Raw genomic sequence first — 22,676 nt, 5'->3', positions numbered from 1 at the left:
TCTTCTGCCTGGAGAAGGGAGTCTTGGAAGGCGTAGGCAACAGTGGGAGCAGGCAGGAGACTCTCACTGGTGTGCGGGGACTCAGAGGGGACCACACGGACAGGGTCTCCGTTTCTGGGATCCACACGGGCCCAGGTTATACGGCCCTTCGCTCCCAACTCCACGTAAAGCTCATTAGTCTCCACCTTTGTGGAACTCACATATGATTCAAAAATGAGGAGTGTTTTGCTACGTGTTACTTGAAGCACAGAACTCAGACCACTGACATTCAAGGGCCCACAGTCTGTCCTGGACCCCTGTTTCCACTTACACCCTGCTTCCCTTTGGGAGGCAGCCAGCAGCCCCAGGAGGTGGGTGGCCCAGAAAGTGAATCCAGCCTCTGCCGTTTTATTTATTTGGATTTTTTTTTTAACTTGAAGTATAGTTGACTTACAGTGTTGTGTTAGTTTCAGGTGTACAGCAGAGTGATTCAGTTCTGTATATAACTTGTTGATTCTCTATGTTATATGTGGTAGGATGTGTATATGTTGATACCAACCTCCCAGTCTATCCCTCCCCGCCACCCTTCCTCTTTGGTAACCATAAGTTTGTTTTCTAAGTCTGTGAGTCTGTTTCTGTTTTGTAAATAGGTTCGTTTGTATCATGTTTTTAGATTCCACGTATAAACGATATCCTATGATATTTGTCTTTCTCCGTCCTGCTTACTTCACTTAGCACGATCGTCTCTAGGTCCATCCATGTTGCTGCAGATCAGCCTCCGCCACTTTCTAACTGCGTGGCCTTGAGCGACGACGCCCTGGCCTCGGGTTTCCAGTCCGTGAAAGGGAGCAGTAACTCTGAGCACATGAGGCCACCGTGGGGATTCCTTGGGCTGCACCTGCTGTGTGGTTGATGTTTGGTGAATCTTAACTGGATTCACGCACACATCCGTTCTGACTGGGAGGGCCACCAGCCTCGAGTGGATTAGCGGTAGGGCACATGTTTCTTATTCCCCCGTCAGGCCTGACGGTCACACGCAGGGGGTGATTAATAGCAATAATGCTCAGGTAAGCCCCTGGACACCTGGCGCTCAGCAGCTCGGGAGTGTGGAACGGTTTCGTGTTTCCCCATCCGTGCTTCCAGGCCTGTTAGGCCAACACCCCTTTTCTTGTCCCTTAGCCAATCTTGACCAAATCACGTAACTTTCTGTTCACTTTCAGGTGCTGCAAGGGCTAGTCCAGTCTGTTCCAGTCTCGGAGTTTCATCCTGTCTTCACATTAAAGCTCTCTGCCCTCCCATCACCGCCGATGTTAACCATCGTCCTGAGGGACCTGGGTGGCGGAGGGGGCAGTGGACTCTTTCGCTCCTTCTTCCTCTGTCTCTGGAGGGTCGGGGTGAAGATGAAGGGGGAGCTTGGGGGGGCAGCAGGCCCTACTTCAGTGGCTGCAGGGGAGCCCTCTCCTGGCTGTCCTTGCCACCCACGCTTCACCGTGTTGCGGGTACCCAAGTGGTGGTTCTCTAACGGAGCCTCCTCGGCTTGGAGCCCCCCACCCTGGGAGATCTCTCCCCTGCCCCTTCCGCTTCTGCCCCGGCGGGCAGTGCCCTCTGTGGCTGCGTACCCGCTGGGGTCTCCTTGTCGTGCAAACAGCTCTCTCGGTCGGGTGCCAGCCCAATAACCCAAACCCAGCTTCCTTTGGTGATGTTCCTTTGACTCATGGGAAACTCCCTCATCCTCGCCGCATGGCATCCTGGGAGTGCGGGCTGCCCCTCCCGGCACTGGCAGTGCTCCCATTGTCTTCTCCCCTGTTCACAGAGGGCCAAGCTCACATGCAAGCAGGTGACAGAGGTGAGGCCGGAGAGGTGGGTACAAGCTGGTGCCTAAGGTCTGTGACGAGGACTCTGAGCCCTGTCGCGGGCAGTGAGGGGCCGCTGCACCCACGAGTCTAAAGATCCCGTTTGTGCGTCGGGAGCCTCATTTGGTTCTTATGAGGACGTGCAGATGCTGAGGTCAGGGGCCAGCCTGAGGTCTGGAGACCACTCCCAAGGCTGTTGGTTGCAGAAATCCGAGACTTGACAGAGGCCTTGTCCCCCTTACCCCACCCGTCCTTCTGAGTGGCCGGCTCCATCTCGTCAGTCAGATCTCAGTTCAGATGTCCCCAACTCAGCAGAGACTTTCCTTTGACAAAGTGTAGAAACTGTCCTGCCCACCACATCCCCTTCTATCCCATAACCCTGTTGTGTTCAAATCCATTATTACTCTCGGAAACCATATGGGTATTTGTTCGTTTCTTGGTTTAGTTTCTCTCTTCCCTCCCTAGAAAGTCAGCTCCAAGGAGGCAGAGATGTCGCCACACCCAGTGATTAAAACAACGCCTGCTGTCTAGTCTGGGACTCGATGGATAAATGCTTGTCGGATTAGTTAATCCGGCTGTGGGGAAGGGTGAAGGCGCGGGCAATGGCTTCAGCAGGACGATGTGCCTTTCAAGTCCCTTTTGGGGGCCAGTTTAAGAAATCGCCTTTGTTTCAAGAGGAGATAGAGCTTGGGTTTCATTCACAGTTTTTAGCAACTGGCAGAGAAACACGACTGGCATCTGGCCTCTTCTAAGGGAAAAAAAGAACTGATAGGAAATATTTTTGAATTCCATAGCATGCAGAAGGAGGTTAGGAAAACACATTTCTCACTCTATTTCCATCTCCTTCAATCAAGTTAATCCTGCGTCTTGGCAGCGTGGGGCTTAAGTGGATTCCACTTAAATCTGTGACGTCTGAATGGAGAGGACGTGAGGACTGGACGGATGCTCTTGCTGCTTAACAGGACCGAAGGCTCCTAAGGGACCGGGCTCTTTTCTTCCCTCCTCTTCTGTGAGACACCCAAACAAGTTCTTCCATTCTATAGAGGACAGAGACCAGTCCTCTGTGGTTAAGTTAAAAGGACACAGGATTTAGGACGACAGTGGCCTAGGACTAAATTGCAGTTCTGTAACTTCCTGGATGTATGATTTGGGACATGTTTCTTAAGCTTCCTGAACTTGAGATTCCCCAGTTGTAATAACCATTTTGTCAGCTTGCTATGAAGAGAGAAAACAGTTCAAATGAAACCACAGCATGGCTCTGGCTACCGTTCCTATCATTTGTGCCTTTGTATGTTCACCATATCTGTTACCGCACAGCCTCCTGGATCCGCTGCCATTCTGTGGGTTTGGACATGTATTTTCACTGCCCTAAAAATCCTCTGTGCTCTTCCGGTTCATCCCTCCCTCCCCTCCCACTCCTGGAAACCATGGATCTTTCTCTTGCCTCCATAGTTTTGCCTTTTCCAGAATGTCATATAGGTGGAATCATACTGTAAGTAGCCTTTTCAGATTGGCTTCTTTCACTTAATAATATGCATTGAAGCCTCCTCCATGTCTTTTCACGGCTTGATAGCGCATCTCTTTTTAGCGCTGAATAATGTTCCATCGTATGGAATACATACATACATACAATGGAATGTGTATTCCATTCCACAGTTTACTGATTCACCTCCCAAAGAATATCCTGGTTGCTTCTAAGTTTTGGCAATTATGCGTAAAGGCACTATAAACACCCACGTGCAGGATTTTTGTGTGGACATAAGTTTTCAACTACTTTAGATAAACACCAAGGAGTGTGATTGCTGGATCGTATGGTAAGAATATGTTTAGTTTTGGAAGAAGCTACCAAACTGTCTTTCAAAGTGGCTGCACCATGTTGCGTTCCCACCAGCAGTGAACGAGAGTTCCTGTTGCTCCACAGCCTCGCCTGCGTTTGGTGGTGTCAGTGCTCTGGACTTCGGCCATTCTAATAGGGGTGTCGTGCTCTCTCGTTGCTGTTTTAATTTGCATTTCCCTGATGACAGGTGATGTGGAGCATCTTTTCATGTGCTTATTTTCCATCTGTGTATCTTCTGTGGCGAGATGTCTGTTGAGATGATAGGCCCGTTTTAAAAATCAGGTGGTTTGTTTTCTTATTGTTGAGTTTTAAGAGTTTATGGTGTATTTTGGATAACACCAGTTCTTTATCAGATGCATCTATTGCAAATGTTTTCTCCTGCTCTATGGCTGATCTTTTTAATCTCTTGAAGGTTTCGTTTGTTCATTTTTAGCTAAAAGTATACCTCAGAGTATTCTCCACCGTAAAAGTCACAAGAAAACATTGGATCAGGGGAAGAAACCAAAGGTACAGAAGTACTATAGCATGTGCACTTGTATGACTAAGTGGTAGTAATTGAAAGTGAGGCTGACCCCAATATGGGAAGGGGGACGCTTGACCTCTCTCCCTGCCCCGACGCTGGCTGCACACTGCTTCCCCTCAGGGCTCTGTCCTCTACTCCCTCTTCACTTTTCCAGGGGGATCTCCAGCCCCAATTTCTCTTCCGAGCTCTAGACTCAGATGTCTGTCTGTCTTTGACTTCTCCACCTGGCTCTCTTCCAGGTGTCTCAGAGTCACTCACTGTGACCTGCCCGAGCTTACCATCCCCACTCCACTCAGTGACTGGCTCCCAGATGCTCAAACTGGCAATCTGGGCTTTCTTCCAGACTCTCTCCTCCCTCTGTCCCTCCACTTCCTGCCGGTCACCTGGTGTCTTGGAGTCTGCAGCTGGACCACTTGACCTGCTACTGTCTTAGGAAAGGTTGTCAGCATCTCTTTTTGGACGTTGCACGAACCTCCTCATTGGTCCCTCTACCCCATCCATCCTTCTCAGCAGGGTTTTCTAAATCACATCAGTATAGGCCACTCCCATGCATGAGGACATCCACTGGTCCCAGGGGCAAAATCTGACCCCTTTTCCTGGGTCACTGTACAAGTCTCTCAACTGCCTTTATTGACATGAATTCCTGCCTTCTGCTCAAGCCTGAATTTTCACCATTCCTTTCACCTCCTTCTCTAAATAATTTATTTTTTGCTCATCCCACAGTGATACTGGAAGGGAGGCAGGCTGCTCCTGGTGAAAGCAACTCTTGTCCCCCAGCCTCCTCTCCACCCATCTTTCCTGGCTCAGATCTGGTGTTCCCTCCTCCAGGAAGCCTTCCCTGATTGTCAGGCCTGAGTCAAGTCCTTCCCTCTATCACAACACTGACCACATAGAAATGTAAGCATCTACTTGCTTGTCTGTCTCCACCATTAGGTCTCAAGGTCCTTGGAGAAAGTGTCCTAGTCCATGTGCCTGGCACTTAGTAAGTACTTGACATGCATTCAGGGCATGATTGAATTAGGGAATAAAACAGTGAAGGCCGTGGTACCCCCTGTGCAATCAACATCAGCTGAGTTCTCTGAGTAGCTCAAACTGACAGTTCTCCCCTTGATGTTGATAATGGCAATAATGGTCAACATTTTACTTTATAAAGGATTATCACTCCCATTGCCTCACGTAATCTCTCCCACAGATCTATGAAGTAGGGACTGTTGTTCCCATTTTATAGGTGAGGAAACAAAGGATTGGAAAATCACAAAAATAGTATGCCTTAAGACCCGCTGTGATCAGGTAGTGTTCTAAGCTTCTTTACATGTAGTGATGTGTTTAATTCTCCCCATAGCCAGTGACATAGATGGTATCCCCACTCGTACATGAGAGGGCTGAGGTCCAGAGAGGTTAAGTGACTTCCCCTGGTTTACACAGCGAGTCACGGGCAGAACTGGACTTTGAACACAGGGGTGCTGATACAGAAGCTTCATCGTTGTGCCAGCCACCCGGGAGCAGTCAGTGTCTGTGCAGGACCTGGGTACAGAAGGTGCTCGGTCTGTTTGGTGACGGAAGAGGGCTTGTTCCAGGTCACACGGGGCAGGGGTCTGAATCCAGGAGGTGGGCTCTGCAGCACTTCCCAGGCAGCTGGGCTCTAGAGCTTCCATAGAGACAGAAGCTACCCAGCTCCCTCTGCCCCTCTTGACCAGCAAGCTTGCCTCGCAGACAGCACAGCAGAGGCTCCGAAGGACCCAGCTCAGTGGCCTGGACACAGCACCCCAGGCTTTTATGTCGCCACCAGATTCCTGCCCACAGCATCGCCCGTCGCCTCAGCAACACATCAGTGGTGCCTCATTCCACGCAGTCCCCACCCCCCAGTGGGCAGCGGCCAGACCCTCTGAAGCAGACAGAGCTCGCACTCTGCCCGGGCTGCCCTCGCAATGTGCCAGATCTCATTTCCTCCCTCTAGATTGCTTTCTGTTCAGTGTCTTTTCTCCCCTACCTCTGAGTCCCTGAATAGGGAAGGCGGGTTACTATGGTGATGGGCCGGCTTGTGGAAGGAACTCAGCTCAGTAAATTAATTGCTGGACTTTTGGAGACTAATGGCAGAGCCCTGCCTCCAGGGACAGGGTGTGGCCTGCTTCGTGCCAGCTTGGCAGCCAGACCCTGGAAAGAGCTGGTGAGAGGGAAACGGAATCATGGTACCCATGCTTGTTGGGACCGCGCCTAAGGTGGTTTGGAGTGGGCGGGGAAGCTGACTGACGCGGATCTCACACTTGCCGCGCACCTGCTCTGGGCCAGCATCTGCGCTGCATGCTTGGTAGAAATTATTTCATGTAACCCTCACGGCATCCCCTATGGAGTAGTGGTCCTTCCCGTCTTATGGGGATGGGATGCTCATTTCTGGGGCTAACGGACAGAATTCCATACCAGGCCTGCCTCCTCAGTGGGCATTTTGTTATGAACACTCCAGTTATTCTCTTCTCTACAATATCTTCCAGAAGGTAGAAAAACAGGGAACATTTCCTGTCTCATTCTGTGATGCCAGCATTACCCTAATCCCAAATCAAACAAAGGCATTCTGAGAAAAGAAAAGGACTGATCAATATCTCTCATGAACAAAAATGCAAAAACCCTCAACAAAATATTAGCGAATCAAATAAGACAATGTATAAAAAGAATTCTAGGCCACGGCCAGGTAGGAGGGATCCAGGTGTGCAAGGCTGGTTCAAAGTTTGAAAATCACTTAATGGAATCCATCACGCCAATGGGTGAGGAAGGCCATTCTCTTTCCTCTGGGGGATGCATGGCTTGGTTTTTGACTGTAGCCTTTGCTTGTTTCCCACGTTGTTTCTGTGCTTAAGAAATAAGTGTTGCTCCAGCCAGATTCCCAAGAAGCCACAAGTGTGGGCCTGTGATTACCTGGGGCTGAACCCCGGCTACTAGGTGTGAGGTCACGAGCAGTTTCCTAAGCCCTTTGTGCCTCAGTTTCTTACCCTGTAAAATGGGTCTCGTGATAGCTGTCTTTCAGATTAAATGACTTATTATGTATAAAGCCCTGGGAATAGCTCCTGGGGCTTCGTAAGCATGCGATATGTGTTAAAGGTTAGTGCTGGAAAGAGCGTGAACCTTGGCGTCATTCAGGCCTGATGGCAGGTCCAGCTCCATCTTTGCTGGCCTGGGTGCCTAGCGGAGTTGTCTGTGCTCCCTGATCCCAGGTTCATTTTCAGGAGGGTGGCGCCAACGGTACTGACTTGCAGAGAAGATGTTGCTAAAAGTTGCCTGGCTCACGACACACACGTGTCTCCCCAGCCTTTTCTCTAGAGAACCTGCCATCAGGACTGTGGATTTTCAACTCCGCAAATATTCCCTGGGACAGTGGTCAGCACAGACTGGCCCTAGGGGAGCTTCCAATTAAGCAGGAGCCCGCACCTGCTTTTGGGGGGGGGGCAGGAGCTTCCAGTTAGGAATACTTTTGAGTCCCGTGTATCTGCATTCACACGCAGCTCTGCCCTTCACCAGCAGGCTGTGCTGGGGACGCCTCCCCTCGTCTCGGGCCCAGCTCGCTGGCCTGTGAAGGGGAGATGCAGGGCCCGCTCCGTGGGGCTGTTATAGAGATGGGATGTGTGGCATCTACAGTATGGAGGCCCTCCAGTGATGCCGGGTTCTACCCCAGGTACCAGGCATCCTTGGACGGCGGGTGGGCTGAGGAAGCAGGTATGGGTTGGAGTGCCAGCTCTGGCTCACGTCAGTGATGTGGCCTTAAGCTTGGGCCAAGACTTTACTTGCAGTTTTATTGATGTTATTTAATCTCTACAATGACCCCCTTGTGACAACCGGCTACGGTAGGTTTTGTTATTCTCTCCACTCCTCAAGTGAGGGCGCTAAGACACAGAGAGATTAGGTGTCTCTCTGAGATCGCAGAGCTGGTGAGTGACCGGGATTTGTACCACCAGGCACTCTGGTTTGAGGCTCCACCCTCCTGACCACCCGGCGAGCTCTGCCCCCATCTACACTAGAACCGACGGAAGCTGCTTCTGTCTTTTGGGCGCTGGTGGGTGATGGAGATGCGAGAGGGCTGAGTGTGCTGTGTTGCCGCCCGGGATGTGGGGTTGGGCCGGCCTCAGCCCAGGTGTGGGGATGCTCCTGGGCTATTCCAGAATCCGCTGCCTGCTTCTGTGGCCAGGCCAACCGGTCTGCCTTCAGTAGCGGGAGGAGCTCCTGGCATCTCTTCTTCTTTTTTTAAAAAATATGTATTTATTTATTTGGCTGCACCGGCTTTTTAGTTGTGGTATGCAGGCTCTTTCGGGCGACATGCGCGTGGGATCTAGTTCCCTGACCAGGGATCGAATCCGGACGCCCTGCATTGGGAGCGCGGAGTCTTAACCACTGGACCCCCAGGGAAGTCCCTCTTCTTCTTATAAGGGCACTAATCCCATTACGGGGCCACGCTCTCATGACCTCATCTAAACCTGATCACCTCCCAAAGGCCCCACCACCAAATACCATCACACTGAGGGATAGGGTTTCAACGTATGAATTTGGGGGACATAATTTAGCCCAGAGAAAAGGGCCTGAACATACATTTGTAGGAGGCAGGCGAAGAGAAGGGGGGTGGGTGGGAGATTGCCAGGAGGGACCACTCAGCACGCCCCTAGCATCCACTGGGTCCTCCGTTCCCCTCAACTCTCAGCACCGTTCAGTATTCTGTGGATGCTGTGACAAATCAGCCCAAACTGAGTGGCTCAGGACAGCACAGACTTATTATCATAAAGTTCTCAATCGAATTGAATTCCAGAATGGGTCTCACTGGGCTAAAATCAAGGGGTTGGCAGGGTTGTTCCCTTAGAAGCCCGTAGGGGAGAATCCCTTTCCTTGCCTTGTCCAGCTTCTAGAGGTCACCTGCATTCCTTAGCTTGTGGTCCCTTCCTCCATCTTCAAAGCCAACAATGGCCAATCAAGTCTTTCTCAGGTTGCCATCACTCTGGTTCTGACCCAGACTCTTCCCTTTGTAAGGACCCTTGTGATTACACGGAGCCCGCCCAGATACTCCAAGTTAGCCGCCATATTTTAAGGTCAAGTAATCAGTAGTCTTTTTTTTTTTTGTGGTACGCAGGCCTCTCACTGTTGTGGCCTCTCCCGTTGCGGAGCACAGGCTCCGGACGCGCAGGCTCAGCGGCCACGGCTCACGGGCCCAGCCGCTCCGCGGCATGTGGGATCCTCCCGGACCGGGGCACGAACCCGCGTCCCCTGCATCGGCAGGCGGACTCTCAACCACTGCGCCACCAGGGAAGCCCAAGTAATCAGTAATCTTAATTCCACCTGTAACTTTAATTCTTCCTTACCATGTAACGTAACATATTCACAGAGATTAGGATATGGACATCTTTTATTGGGTTTATTGTGGTAAAAAGTAAATAACGTAAAATTTACCATTTTAAGTGTGTGATTCAGTAGCATTAATTCCATTCAGATGTTGTGTAACCATCAGCAGTATTTCGAGAACATTTTCATCACCCCAGACAGAAACCCTGTAATCATTAAGCAATAACAGAAGATGTCTTTCCATGTATTTAGGTCTTCTTTAATTTCTTTCAGCAGTGATTTGCAGTTTTCAGTGTACAAGTCTTGCACCTCCTTGGTTCAATTTATTCCTAAGTATTTTATGCTATTTTTTGATGCTATCATAAGTAGAATTATTCTTCTTAATTTTTCTATGGATTGTTCACTGCTAGTGGACAGAAATGCAATGGATTCATTTTGCAACTTTGCTGAATTCGTTTATTGGTTTTAACAGCTTTTGTAATTTTTAGGCTTTTCTATATATAGGAACGTGTCATCTGACCTTCTCCTGAAATGGTCACACGGCAATCCCCCTTCTGTCCCCATGCTCCCATAACCCTCCCCATTTCCCTCTGCCGGTGTCATTTTATCCTACTTTGCCCTGGCCTGTGTCTTACCTGTCTCCCAGGTGTCCGTGAGGGAGGGTTTGTTGTCATTCATCTGCCTGCCCTCAGAACCTGGCACATGAGGGCCACTGGTAAATCTCTGTTAATGAATCAGTCAATGGTCAAATCTATAAGCTGTTTCCTTTTCCTGCATGTTGGAGTGAGCAATGACAAACACTTTTTGAAATGGCCATCCACGTGAAAATAAAATATACAGGAGGGGAAATAATTTAGCTAATAAACCACATGGATCAAAGAAATGCATAGAAAGCAAGAAGCGGTGTCTGTCCAACTGAGTTAGCAAAGATCAAAGGAATGATGCTACTTCTGTGCTGCCAGGTGTGTGATGAGAGGGGCACCCACACACGCTCCCACACTGCTTGAGGCAGTGGAAATGGTACAGCCTTGTTGAAAAGAAGGTTGACAGTTCATATCAGGGTCCTTTCAGAACCCATAGGACACCCTAAGTATTTTCCCACAAACCTACTGTAAGAAAATAATTAAATAGGGGCAAAGACTTAGGTACAAAGATGTCCTCTTGTGACATGTTAAACAAATGAAACAGCCTATTAATGTCTAAAAGTAGAAAATATGATCAGAATAATGATGTTACTGTAACAGGCCATAGCCTTAGGGAGCCGATAATGTGGGGCCTGACAGGTCCTTAACACGAATTTGCTAATGGATGGATGTGGGGGGAGGGCTGGATGAATCAGTGACCGGGAGGTAACACTGGGCTTTGCTCTTAAAAAGTCACACCTTTGGCTGTGTGAAGAGTGGAGGAGTCTGAGCAGTGGAGACAGGGGGGAGGCTGGGTCTGGGGAATTCCTCCCACATGAGGCCCAGAGGTTACTTCCTGCAGCTTCTCAGCTCAAGGGCCCTCCTCTAAAGGCGTGTCTTTCTCCACACAGGACATGTTCCAGTAGACCCTAACGGCGTCTCTTCCTGGCCCAGAAACGCTTGTTCCCAAGCACGAGAGAGCCATGGGCAGCCTGCACGGGAGCGTCGTGGCCCATCTCCTCTGGATGCTGCTGCTCTGGAGTGGGGACAGCAGCTGTCAGGCCCAGAGGGCAGGTGGGGCTGGAGGCTGTGCCAGGCTGAAGACAGAGCCGTCTGTGTGCGCGTCCGTGCGTGTGTGGGTGTGGGCCTCGGGGTGGGCTAGCGCCTGTGTGTGAGAGAGTGCGGGTCATCACAGGGGAGGTGTCAGCTGTCCCCCAGCTGGTGTGTGTCATAATCAGTCGTGCAGCTGGGGCGTGTGCATGTGTGTGTGAGTATGTGTGTGAGAGTGAACACACACCTTTTTCTTTTTTTTAATTGGAGTATAGTTGCTTTGCAATATTGTGTTAGTTTCTGCTGCGCAGCAAAGTGAATCAGCTATACGTATACATATATCCCCTCTTTTTTAGATGTCCTTCCCGTTTAGGTCACCACAGAGCACTGAGTAGAGTTCCCTGTGCTATAAAGTAGCTTCTCATTAGTTATCTATTTTATACACAGTAGTGTGTGTATGTCAATGCCAACCTCCCAATTCATCGCATCCCCCCTCTTTCCCCTCTTGGTATCCTTAAGTCTGTTCTCTATACATGTGTCTCTATTTCTGCTTTGCAAATTAGTTGATATGTACCATTTTTCTAGATTCCACATATAAGTGATATTATATGATAGTTGTTTTTCTCTTTCTGACTTCACTCTGTACGACAGCCTCTAGGTCTATCCACGTCTCTGCAAATGGCACTATTTCGTTCCTTTTTATGGCTGAGTGATACTCCATTGTATATGTGTACCCCATCTTCTTTATCCATTCCTCTGTTGATGGACATTTAGGTTGCTTCAACACACATCTTGTGTCAATCATAGAATGTGTTGAAGGTGTGTCTCTGTTGAGTGCATACAGGGTTTGGGGACAGTGGGCAGGTTAGTGCCCTGCTGTGTTGTCTGGCTCTGTGAGGATGTTGGACCACATCCTGGGGGACGTTGGATGCCCTGGAGTCCAGCCAGAAGAGGCGGCTGGGACAGTGAGTGGATGGGAAGTGGGGAAGTTATTGTAGCAGAGAAGGCCCGGGAGGGAGGGGGTGAGAAGTGACAGGAGGGTTTACCCACCTGTCTGAGGGCCTCCTGGGAGGAGTCACTGTCAGTGGGGGACATGGAGAAGGGGTCAGGGACCTGAGCTGGTCTGGTCTGTATCACAGCACCCAGCCCAGAGCCCGCGCACTGCGTCCACGGCACACAGCTGGACCAGATCTCAGGGAGAGCGCCTGTCACCATACGGCTGGGTGTAAAATGCTGCCCCCATTTTACAGATGAGGAATTGAGGTAACAGATGCCCACTACTGTATATAAAATAGATATAGCACAGGGAACTATATTCGCTATCTTGTAATAATCTATAATGGAAAAGAATTTAAAAAAAGAATATAGATATATACATCTATATGCATAACTGAATCACTTTGCTATACACCTGAAACTAACACAGTATTGTAAATGGACTATACTTCAATTTTGAAAAGTGTTGGAAAAAAGAAAGAGAGGCTCCTATCCCCCTACCTCCATCCCCGTGAGGCTGGGGGACACAAGAAGTGCTGACCAGAGCCAAGCCCTTTATCCGGGGCCTCCAAAGAAGACGGAAAACAAACAACAGACCCCAGAGGCTTCCGTTTCTCCATCGTTTTACAAAGTTCTGCTTTGCCTGAACCTCACAAAAGCCGGCTGTCTAGAAAGACAGTGACGAGTGTGGGCGTCCTGGTTTTCATGGGAGGAATGTGGGGCTTCCTAGGAGCTTTCTGTGTCCCCTGGGATGACCCCACGTGCCCAGGCGATACCCAGGATTATCCAATTCAGAAGTGGGAAGGCCCAAGGACCTTCTGTCCGTGCCTTCATTTCACAGAGTGGCGGCCCAGGGGAAGCAGTCGCCTGCCGGGTCACAGGGCCCTTACCTGTGGCAGAGCCGAGGCCAGAAGCCAGGACCCTTCCCACCACATCTCTCTTCATTCTCACCTGCCCAAGACCCAGCCTGTTCCCTGGCCTCCAGGAGAAAGTGGCCCCTTGGCGAGACCTCCTGCACAAATGAACCTTCTGCAGCCTAGAGGATTACAGCCGCAGGGCAGGCCCTCCCCGGCAGCGTGCAGCAGCAATTATTCTGATCAGGCTGGGACATCACTGTCCCAAAGACAAAAGGATGACCTTTTGTGTCAAGAAGAAACACTCCCCAGGAATTATCTCTGAGTCCACACATCTGGGCGGACACACTTCTAAAACTCTAATCCTGTTAGGGGATCCATCCTGCGAAGGCAGGGATTCATTTCAGCGCCTCAGCGGATCGGACCTGGATTTTAAAAACTAGAGGGGAAGGTAGATGTGGAAAATTCAAGGGAGGCACTGGCTCAGGGCAGGATAAGAAGTATTTGTGTGTGTGTGTATAAATATGCCTAGCTTTATTTTTCTGTTTTTTGAACTTAATGCATTGCTTGTAAACACAAAATCTGAAGTACAAAGGAATACCATTCACTCGTGGTTCTGCTTGCCAGAAATAAGCCATGTTTCTTTTTGTAGCTTCTCTCCTGAATACACAGTTGTACACAGAGACACACATGCTTTTCATACCCAACAACAGAGTGGAAAACGTATCCACATTGGTAAATAAGGGCTCCCGTAGGGCCCGGCCACGGCTGTGGCGGCTTCCTGGCATCCCACTGAATGAGCACAGGAGGAGGAGTATTTAAGTAGCTCCCTATGGGTGATCATGGAGGTGGTCTCCAGAATTTTGCTTGGCAGTGCTGCCATGAACTTCCTTACACATCTTGATTTTTTTCCCCTTCCATTTATGTGCTAGTTTGCTTCAGTGAAATCACAGAGTCTGGAGTTGGTGGATCCAAAGATACCCTCTTCTGTAAAAGGCTTTTAGGACCCTGACAATGGGGTGACAAACCCCATGGCCACTTCTTGAGCCCACAAAGGCACTCTCCTTACACTCTCAGTGGCTACCATGGTCTCTCTGACTTTTGCCAGTTGGACACTTTAACAAAGTGGGATTCTTTTTCTTTTTTTGGTTTGTTTTTATTTTATTTCCACTAATCAGATGTTTGTGCCAGGTGTTCCCAAAGCCTGATCAGTTGCTGCTGTTGGCATGGCCAAGACTCCGATTCCAGAAAAATCGAGACAAGGGCATTTTGATGGTTCCCCTGTATATTTGTGCAGCACTTTGGAGTTTAGAAGATACTTTTCCTCATATTATCTAACTGTGAAATGGGGACGAACAAGCTCTCTGCACAGGGCTGCCCTGAGGATCAGAAATAAATTATATAGTGCTGCATTTTGTTTCATCAAAAGCATCACATAGCTTATATAAAATTTATATTTGTAAAAATATAAGCATATTTTTTATAGAGCACTATAGAGCTTCTAAAATATATGAATGCAGTCTAACTTACGTGATTTCTAATAATGAAATACTTTTAACTGTTTAACTATCTGACAAGAGAGGACTGGCTAAATAAATTATGCTCATCCCTGCAGTGGAATCTCTGCAGCCATAGAAACCGGCATTATCACACTGGAAATGGGCTCCCAGAGCGTCGCTGGCTGCGGTAAAACCAGCTGATGTATCAGTGCGTCTGGTACAGGCCCACTTCCATCGATAATTATATGGAAATAGCACATAAATAAATACACCGTGGGCTAGCAGGAGTTATCTCGGAGCAGATGGACATAGGAGCGTTTAAAGATTTTTTGATTGCCTTTTCTGCTTTTTCTGAAATGGGCGTGCATTATTTATAGTAGGTTTGAAAGATAATGAAGTCACTTTCGAACCAAAATAATGGGAATAAAGAAATGGGTACGGTAGTGTTCCATGATTGTTACTCACTTATATAAATATATATATAAGCTATATATAAAATTATACATATTTATATAACATCCATATATTATATAATTATATATGTATTCACTTATATACATACATAATTATATTATATATAATTATGCATATGATATATTTTATATATCATTACATAGTGTATTATATATAATTGTATATGTTATTCACTTTTAGAAATATATATAAACTATAATTATATAGTTCTATATTAGTATATTTTATATACAATTATATATGGTATCCACTTGTATAAATATACGTATTAGCTATATATATAAATATATATGTTAACTATATCTATAGGCAGCTGAACCTCACAGCAACCTCGGGGAGACTCCCAGTCACGTGACCTTTAGGGACCCAAGGTTGGGGCTTTAAGGCAGCAGCCGAGGCCCCGCTCCCGCCGCCCAGCGCGAGGCCTAGTGGGCGGGGCTTGGAGGCAGGTCTGCGAGACCCGGATGACCACGCCTCCCGCCGCCAAGGACCTTGCCTTTCCTGCGACCCAGCGGCCCCCGTCGCCCTTCTTGTCGCCCCTGCAGGTTGCAAAACTGTCCACTACGACCTGGTCTTCCTCCTGGACGCCTCCTCGAGCGTGGGCAAGGAGAACTTCGAGAAGGTCCGGCAGTGGGTGGCCAACCTGGTGGACACGTTCGAGGTGGGCCTGGACCGCACCCGCGTGGGCGTCGTGCGCTACAGCGACCGGCCGACCACGGCCTTCGAGCTGGGCCGCTTCGGCTCACGGGCCGAGGTCAAGGCGGCGGCGCGGCAGCTGGCCTACCACGGCGGCCACACGCACACGGGCGACGCGCTGCGCTACGTCACGCGGCACAGCTTCGCGCCGCGGGCCGGCGGCCGCCCCGGGAACCGCGCCTTCAAGCAGGTGGCCATCCTGCTGACCGACGGTCGCAGCCAGGACCTGGTGCTGCCCGCCGCCGATGCCGCGCACCGCGCAGGCATCCGCATCTTCGCCGTGGGCGTGGGCGAGGCGCTGCGGGAGGAGCTGGAGGAGATCGCCTCCGAGCCCAGGGCCGCGCACGTCTTCCACGTGTCGGACTTTGACGCCATCGACAAGATCTGGGGCAAGCTGCGGCGCCGCCTGTGCGAGAGTGAGTAGGCACCCGCGCGCGGGGCGGGGCGGGGCGGGGCGGGGCGGGACCCGGCTGCACCGCAGAGCGGGGCCAGAGGCCACCCGGCCAGCTCAGTAACTGAGAGCTCCCCACCCCTAGTCCGGGCCCATCACCCAGGGTCCTGCCCCGTGGGCCCTGCGTCCAGGGAGGCAGAGGTGGAAAGAAAATGAAAGAGAGCTGGGTCCTGAACCCCGCCCAGTCTGAGATACTCGGAGACTGCTTACGTCTCTTGAGTTGCAGCTTCATGTCTGCAATGGGGACCATCCACTGGCCTCCCAGGGCTGTTAAGTCAGAAAAGGTGCCTGCAGAGGCCTGGCCAGAATATCTGCAGGCAGAGCTGAGAGATGTCGGGTCCTGCGCCTCTCCTGAGGGGTTGCAGTGAGAGGTCATGGAAGAACGGGGGCACAGACCGCCTTCGGGAACTGCCCGAGTCAGTCTGGGCAGGGCGTGACATGGTCAGATCTTTGTGCAGAATGGAATGCTGGCAGGACAGCGGAGTCCAAGGAGCCCGCTGCTGGTCCCAGAGGCCAAGGACTCTTGACCTCGTGCCCTCTGAGCTCACCCGCGGCCTCCGAGTCATTTGCCTGGAATCTTGACTGTGGCTGGGGATGGAGGATGGAGAGGAAGGAGTATGTGGGCAGAGGGGGCAGACAACGGGCAGAGTTCCAGGGGCCCCTGGGGCTCTGACCTGGACGGCTGACCTCCAGGACCCTAGTGGGGTCATTCTGAGGCCAGCCCCCTCTCCAGGATAGGAGGGGTGAAGTGAGTTTCTCTTGTGCCAGCCTTTCTCCAGGTTCAGCCTCTGCCTGCTTCACTGGGGTGACGTTTCCTCCTTGCTGGGTAACTTCCGCCTCCAGGGCCCAGGCAGGGGCAGGGAGCAGAGTGTCAGACTCTGTCTTGCCGACTTCTCTGGGGGACTGCGCCCTGGCTGGGGCAGCTCAGAGGGTCGCACCTGAGCAGGGGCAGGGGCCTGGGGCAGTGGAGGAGGGACTGGCAGTGGGAGCAGCTGGCCAGAGAGGCAGGTGCCTTGTCCCAGGGATGGGCCGGGCTTGCAGCTAACTCATATCTGAGACTGGATGCCCTCGGTTTCTTTACCACTTTGTGGCTTTTTCTCCGCTTGCTTATTCACAGATACTTACTGGGGGTCTCATGTTTGTGTGGCCTGACTTCTGAGCCTATAGAAAAAGATAAGACACAGCACCTGCCCTCAAGGCTTTCCTAGTCTAGATGGCGGGGAAAGACACCAAAAAAGGAATGTGATGGGTGGGGTCCTGCTGTGGTTTGGTGGACGGTGACCCTGAGAAGAGGGAGGGCTTCCTGGAGGAGGTGGCACTTGGACGGTTTAGAAGACAGAGCGCGAGCTTCAGGATGAGCTGGCCGCACTTGGTCAATGAACTGGAAATGGCCAGAGGAAAGGAGCAGAGTGGAGGATGGTGGCTTTGTGTGATGGTCAAGGCCTAGATAAAGGAGGGCCTTGTGTGCAAGGCAAGGCGTTGGAGGGTTCCGGGCAGGGCGTGACATGGTCAGATCATTATGCAGAATGGAATGCTGGCAGGACAGCAAGCAAAAGGGAGCCCCTTCACAAGACTGCTGGGGAAATTCAGAGAATGGTGCTGGGGTGGGTGGCACGTTGACGCCGAGGCCCATTTTACAGATGAGGAAATTGGTGCCCAAAGTGCCGAGAGCCAGTCGCCTAGTCTACAGTGTGCGATTCACGGGCCATAGGCTTCCTCAGTGACTTCATTTGACCCTCATTACAACCTCCTAAGGTACAGATGCTCTTCTTTTTGCTGCTGAGGGCATTTAGAATGCTGAGATCATGGGCTTCTGGGCCCTCAGCAGTAGGCCGGAGAGGTGGTGGGGCCGCACTGGGGAAGAAGAGAAAGGCAGAAGGAACAGCCCGGGCAGGGCCAGGTGAAGGCCTGATCTAGGTGCATGTGCTCAAGAAGTCCGGGCTGACAAGAGCCAGACGCTAGGTCACGGGCCTAGCCAAGGGGCAGACATCCAACGTGGTGGCTCAGGGTCCATGAGCACCCAGCTGCCATCCCAGAGCCTTGATCCAGGGACCTAGGAAGCAAGGCTGCTTCTAGACCCTACCCTCTGGCATTTCGTCATCTGCCAGCCTGGGTTCAAACTGGTTCTGCATCTTGGCAGAGCAGAATGTAGATTTTGAAGAACTTCTGTGCCCAGGGGATGGTTTTGGGACTGCTTCTGACAACCCTGGAGAGGGCAGGCCACTGAGTCACGTTGCCTGGTGAATACAATGGCGGGGCTGGGCACAGAACCCGGGCCTTCGGCCTCCGCATGCTGGCCTCATTCCCCTGTGCCCCCAGAACACAGATTTCAGCACCACTGACCTTGGGCCTGAGTCAGGGATGATGATCACAGGTAACAGAAAACCCCACTCTAACTTGCTTAAAGAGTAAAGCAGGTTGACATCACACAGGATGAAGAGACCAGAGGCCAGGCAGCCTCGAGCGGTGAGGCCAGGCCCTCTCACTCTCCCTGTTCCCAGGCTCTTCTTTCTCGGTGTTAACTCTGATCTTGGCTGATGTGTGTGTCGGGGTCCGGGCAGTGACCAGTGTTGACTGAAGAGATGCTGATGGGGGTTCTCTTTAGGGAAGATTGAGGTCACCGAGGGACGCCGAGGCACCGGGAATCAGTAGCAGGAGAAGCCAGCTGGCAGCAGGGATGGAAATGATGCTGGGCCCGTGGGTGGGGAGGGGCTGCCCGCCATGAGCTGCAGTCTCCTCACCTCAGGGAGGAACATGGCTGCCCACTCAACCATGACCCAGAGGGAGCGGGAAAGGAGCCCCTGCCTCACTCCCTGCCCGCTTGGCTGGCACTGCCCGTTGGCCTGACCTCATCCGACACCAGAGGGGCCAGGTGATACGGTGACAGGGGCCAGCCTCCTGGGCTCAGAGCAAGACAGAGAAGGAGAGCAGGGGTGTGGGAGGGAGAAGGAGCTGCCAGCGCAAGACAGCTCTGAGTGACCTCAGAGTCGCGAGAGTCCTTGGACCCAGCAGAGGAGAGGGTGACCCACAGGCCCGGGTTCAGTCTGACTGGACGCCTGTAGGCCCTACGACTGTTCCCAGCCCATCGCTGTGGCCTCCGAGTGGAAACAGGCTGACTATCTGGGGCCTAAACCACAGGACCCTGCTTGACGCTGGGGAGTGGAGTTAATTACCACCTCTCCTCCCTCAAGGAAAGGGGTCTGACCCAGGCAGAAACACCGGGGGCTGTACCCACGGGGCAAGGTCTGCAAGCCCCAGCACACCACACATCCACCGGGATAACATGAGGAGAAACCACGATCCTCTCTAGACAGGCTTCTCCGAATGCCTGAATAGACGGGAGATTCGAGTTATTCTTAGTCATCTGAAGGGAATCCGTTTTGTAAATACAGCTGTAGGCTGAGAGGGTCTGCTCTGTTCTGGGGACAGACGAAGCAACATCTCTGCACAATTGCTTCAATTAGAAACAAAGCAAAACAAATAACAGAGGGAACAGTAGCATAGTGGAAAGCACGTAGTAGATTAAATCGAGGAGCATCACAGCATCCAAACAGCTAGCAGTCTTTTGGCCCAGGGAGGGCACCTATGGGTGACTTCACAGCCTGAATCAGAGCCGTTCTGACAGGGGCTTCACACTCATGGTCTGGGAAACCGTAGACTAACAATGTGGGGTTTTGGTGTCGTGATCAGTCCACCCAACCCCCTCGTTCGTTCATTCAACAGCCATAGTGTGTTCACGCTAATCCGTTCATTCATTCAACTTCAACCCAACCACGTGTTGTAAGCATTGGTTCAGTTCAGTCCATCCATCCATCCATTCGTTCGTTCACTCGTTCATTCAGCAGTCGCACACTGAGTGAGTCCTCTGCTGGGCACACGCCAGGTGCCCAGGGTGCAGTGATGGATCTGATCTTCTTTTTCCTTGAGAAGCTTTTATCTCCTGGAGGCAGCAGGGAAGTGACAGATTATTATACCATAGACTGTGCACACTGGTTACCACCTGCCACTGGAAATTTCTGTTAGTTTATCTGCCTAGGAGCTGCCTTCACATATAAGAATATAAGTTTCATGAGGGAAAGTCTGTTTCTTGTGGTACCAGCACCTGGAACAGAGCCTGCTATGTAGGAGGAGCTGCCTAAATATTGTTTAAAAGAAATCGAGAGCAGCGGCCCGGAGTTAGCTCTGTGCTCCCTGCTGCACTTGTGGCGCTGTGCACATCAGAAGCTCTCACGCAATGATCTACCGCCTCCCACATGCCAAGAATATTCAGCAAATCTGAACTCATAGCCAGCAGTAACTGAGTATTTCACTTGTGCGTATTTTGGTTATCAGAGACAAACAGTTGGATTTTTCTTTCCCCCTTTAAAAACAAAACCTTGGGCTTCCCTGGTGGCGCAGTGGTTGAGAGTCCGCCTGCCGATGCAGGGGACGCGGGTTCGTGCCCCGGTCCGGGAAGATCCCACATGCCGCGGAGCAGCTGGACCCGTGAGCCATGGCCGCTGAGCCTGCACATCCGGAGCCTGTGCTCCGCAACAGGAGAGGCCACAACAGTGAGAGGCCCGCGTACCGCAAAAAACAAACAAAAAAACCCTTTATTTTATTTTTTTAAACATCTTTATTGGAATATAATTGCTTTACAATGGTGTGTTAGTTTCTGCTTTATAACAAAGTGAATCAGCTATACATATCCCCATATCCCCATATCCCCTCCCTCTTGCGTCTCCCTCCCACCCTCCCTATCCTACCCCTCTAGGTGGTCACAAAGCACTGAGCTGGTCTCCCTGTGCTATGCGGCTGCTTCCCACTAGCTATCTGTTTTATATTTGGTAGTGTATATATGTCCATGCCACTCTCTCACTTCATCCCAGCTTACCCTTCCCCCTCCCCGTGTCCTCAAGTCCATTCTCTGCATCTGCAACTTTATTCCTGTCCTGCAATGGTTCTTCAGAACTTTTTTTTTTGATTCCATATATATGTGTTAGCATATGGTGTTTGTTTTTCTCTTTCTGACTTACTTCACTCTGTATGACAGACTCTAGGTCCGTCCACCTCACTAAATAACTCGATTTCATTTCTTTTTATGGCTGAGTAATATTCAATTGTATATATGTGTCACATCTTCTTTCTGTTGATGGACACTTAGGTTGCTTCCATCTCCTGGCTATTGTAAATAGTGCTGCAATGAACATTGTGGTACATGGCTCTTTTTGAATTATGGTTTTCTCAGGGTATATGCCCAGTAGTGGGATTGCTGGGTCGTACAGTAGTTCTGTTTTTAGTTTTTTAAGGAACCTCCATACTGTTCTCCATGGTGGCGGTACCAATCTACATTCCCACCAACAGTGCACAAGGGTTCCCTTTTCTCCACACCCTCTCCAGCATTTATCGTTTGTAGATTTTTTGATGATGGCCATTCTGACTGGTGTGAGGTGATACCTCATTGTGGTTTTGATTTGCATTTCTCTAATGATTAGTGATGTTGAGCATCCTTTCATGTGTTTGTTGGCAGTCGGTGCATCTTCTTTGGAGAAATGTCTGTTTGGATTTTGAAGGCTGGTGAGGGTCTGGAGGAGGCAGGCTGGGATGGGCTGAATCTTCCGATGACAGAACAGATGCAGAGGAAGCGGACCCTGACCCGACTCCCTGGGCTGTGAACAGCACTGAGAGAGTCTGCTGCTCTCTGAGCACCAAACGTTTTGAAGGCTGATGAGGGTCTTTGCATTACACTCTCACTCTGTCCTCACCCAGCCCGGTTGGCAGGGCCGGGGGCTGGGTGTCCCTGCTGACGTTTTGCACGTGGGGAAGCCACCAGTGCTCTAGACCCGTGCTGGCCATCACATGTGGGCACTGACCAATCTGGGGCTGGTCTGAACTGAGAAGTGCTGTGAGTGACGTACACGCCGGATTTTGTGGGCGTGGCATGAAAAAGAGAGTGAAGCATCTCGCGCATATTTTGTATATATATTGATTACATATTTAAATGATAATGTTTTGGAAATTTAGGGTTTATACAATATATTCCTAAAATCAACCTCACCTCGTTCTTTTTACTTTTTAAAAATTGCGGCTTCTAGCGTATCTAACTTTATGTGTGAGGCTTACCTGTGAGGCTCTTCTCCATCTCTGCTTCCTCCTCCTTTGCCCTTGTTCTTCTGCGATGCTGGGGCTGCAGACGGAGAACGGAGGTCTGATCGCTTCTAGAGCCCATGCTTTCCAGGCAGCCTGGCTACAGAAGGGAGGAGGGGCAGTTCTGGGGGACAGAGGGAAAGCTGAGTCCCAGGTCAGTGCACAGGAAGTGAGGGGCCAGTGCGGCGGCCCCGCTCCTAAGGCAGCACAGGCTGGGGTCTGGAGGCAGTGGCTGGTCTGGCCTGGAAGCCCAGCTGGCAGTGACCGTGTGAGCAGAGGAGGGGTGACGTGGGGACAGGATCAGGCCTGGGATGGGGCAGCGCTTCTTCAGGGTGGCCATTGCAGAAGCTTCTCTTTGTCCAGATTGCTGCGGGACCACCCGTGGGCCTGGCCTGTCCTTGT

The 22,676-nt window shown here is 50.9% G+C and overlaps 1 protein-coding gene across 1 annotated transcript in view; it reads left to right on the top strand.

The window, feature by feature from the left end:
• COL22A1 (collagen type XXII alpha 1 chain) overlaps positions 1 to 22,676 on the top strand; it is a 261,283-nt gene that overhangs the window by 9,966 nt on the left and 228,641 nt on the right. Inside the window, exons 2-3 of the mRNA XM_033842909.2 lie at positions 11,040 to 11,202; positions 15,547 to 16,113. Coding sequence (XP_033698800.1) covers positions 11,112 to 11,202; positions 15,547 to 16,113 — 658 coding nt within the window. The 5' untranslated portion in view covers positions 11,040 to 11,111. The remainder of the gene's footprint in view (positions 1 to 11,039; positions 11,203 to 15,546; positions 16,114 to 22,676) is intronic.

Source organism: Tursiops truncatus, chromosome 17 (genome assembly GCF_011762595.2).
Source record: "Tursiops truncatus isolate mTurTru1 chromosome 17, mTurTru1.mat.Y, whole genome shotgun sequence".
In the NCBI taxonomy this organism is placed as follows: domain Eukaryota; kingdom Metazoa; phylum Chordata; class Mammalia; order Artiodactyla; family Delphinidae; genus Tursiops; species Tursiops truncatus.
The sequence above is the reverse complement of the archived record's forward strand: the minus strand, read 5'-3'. Positions and strand labels throughout refer to the sequence as shown.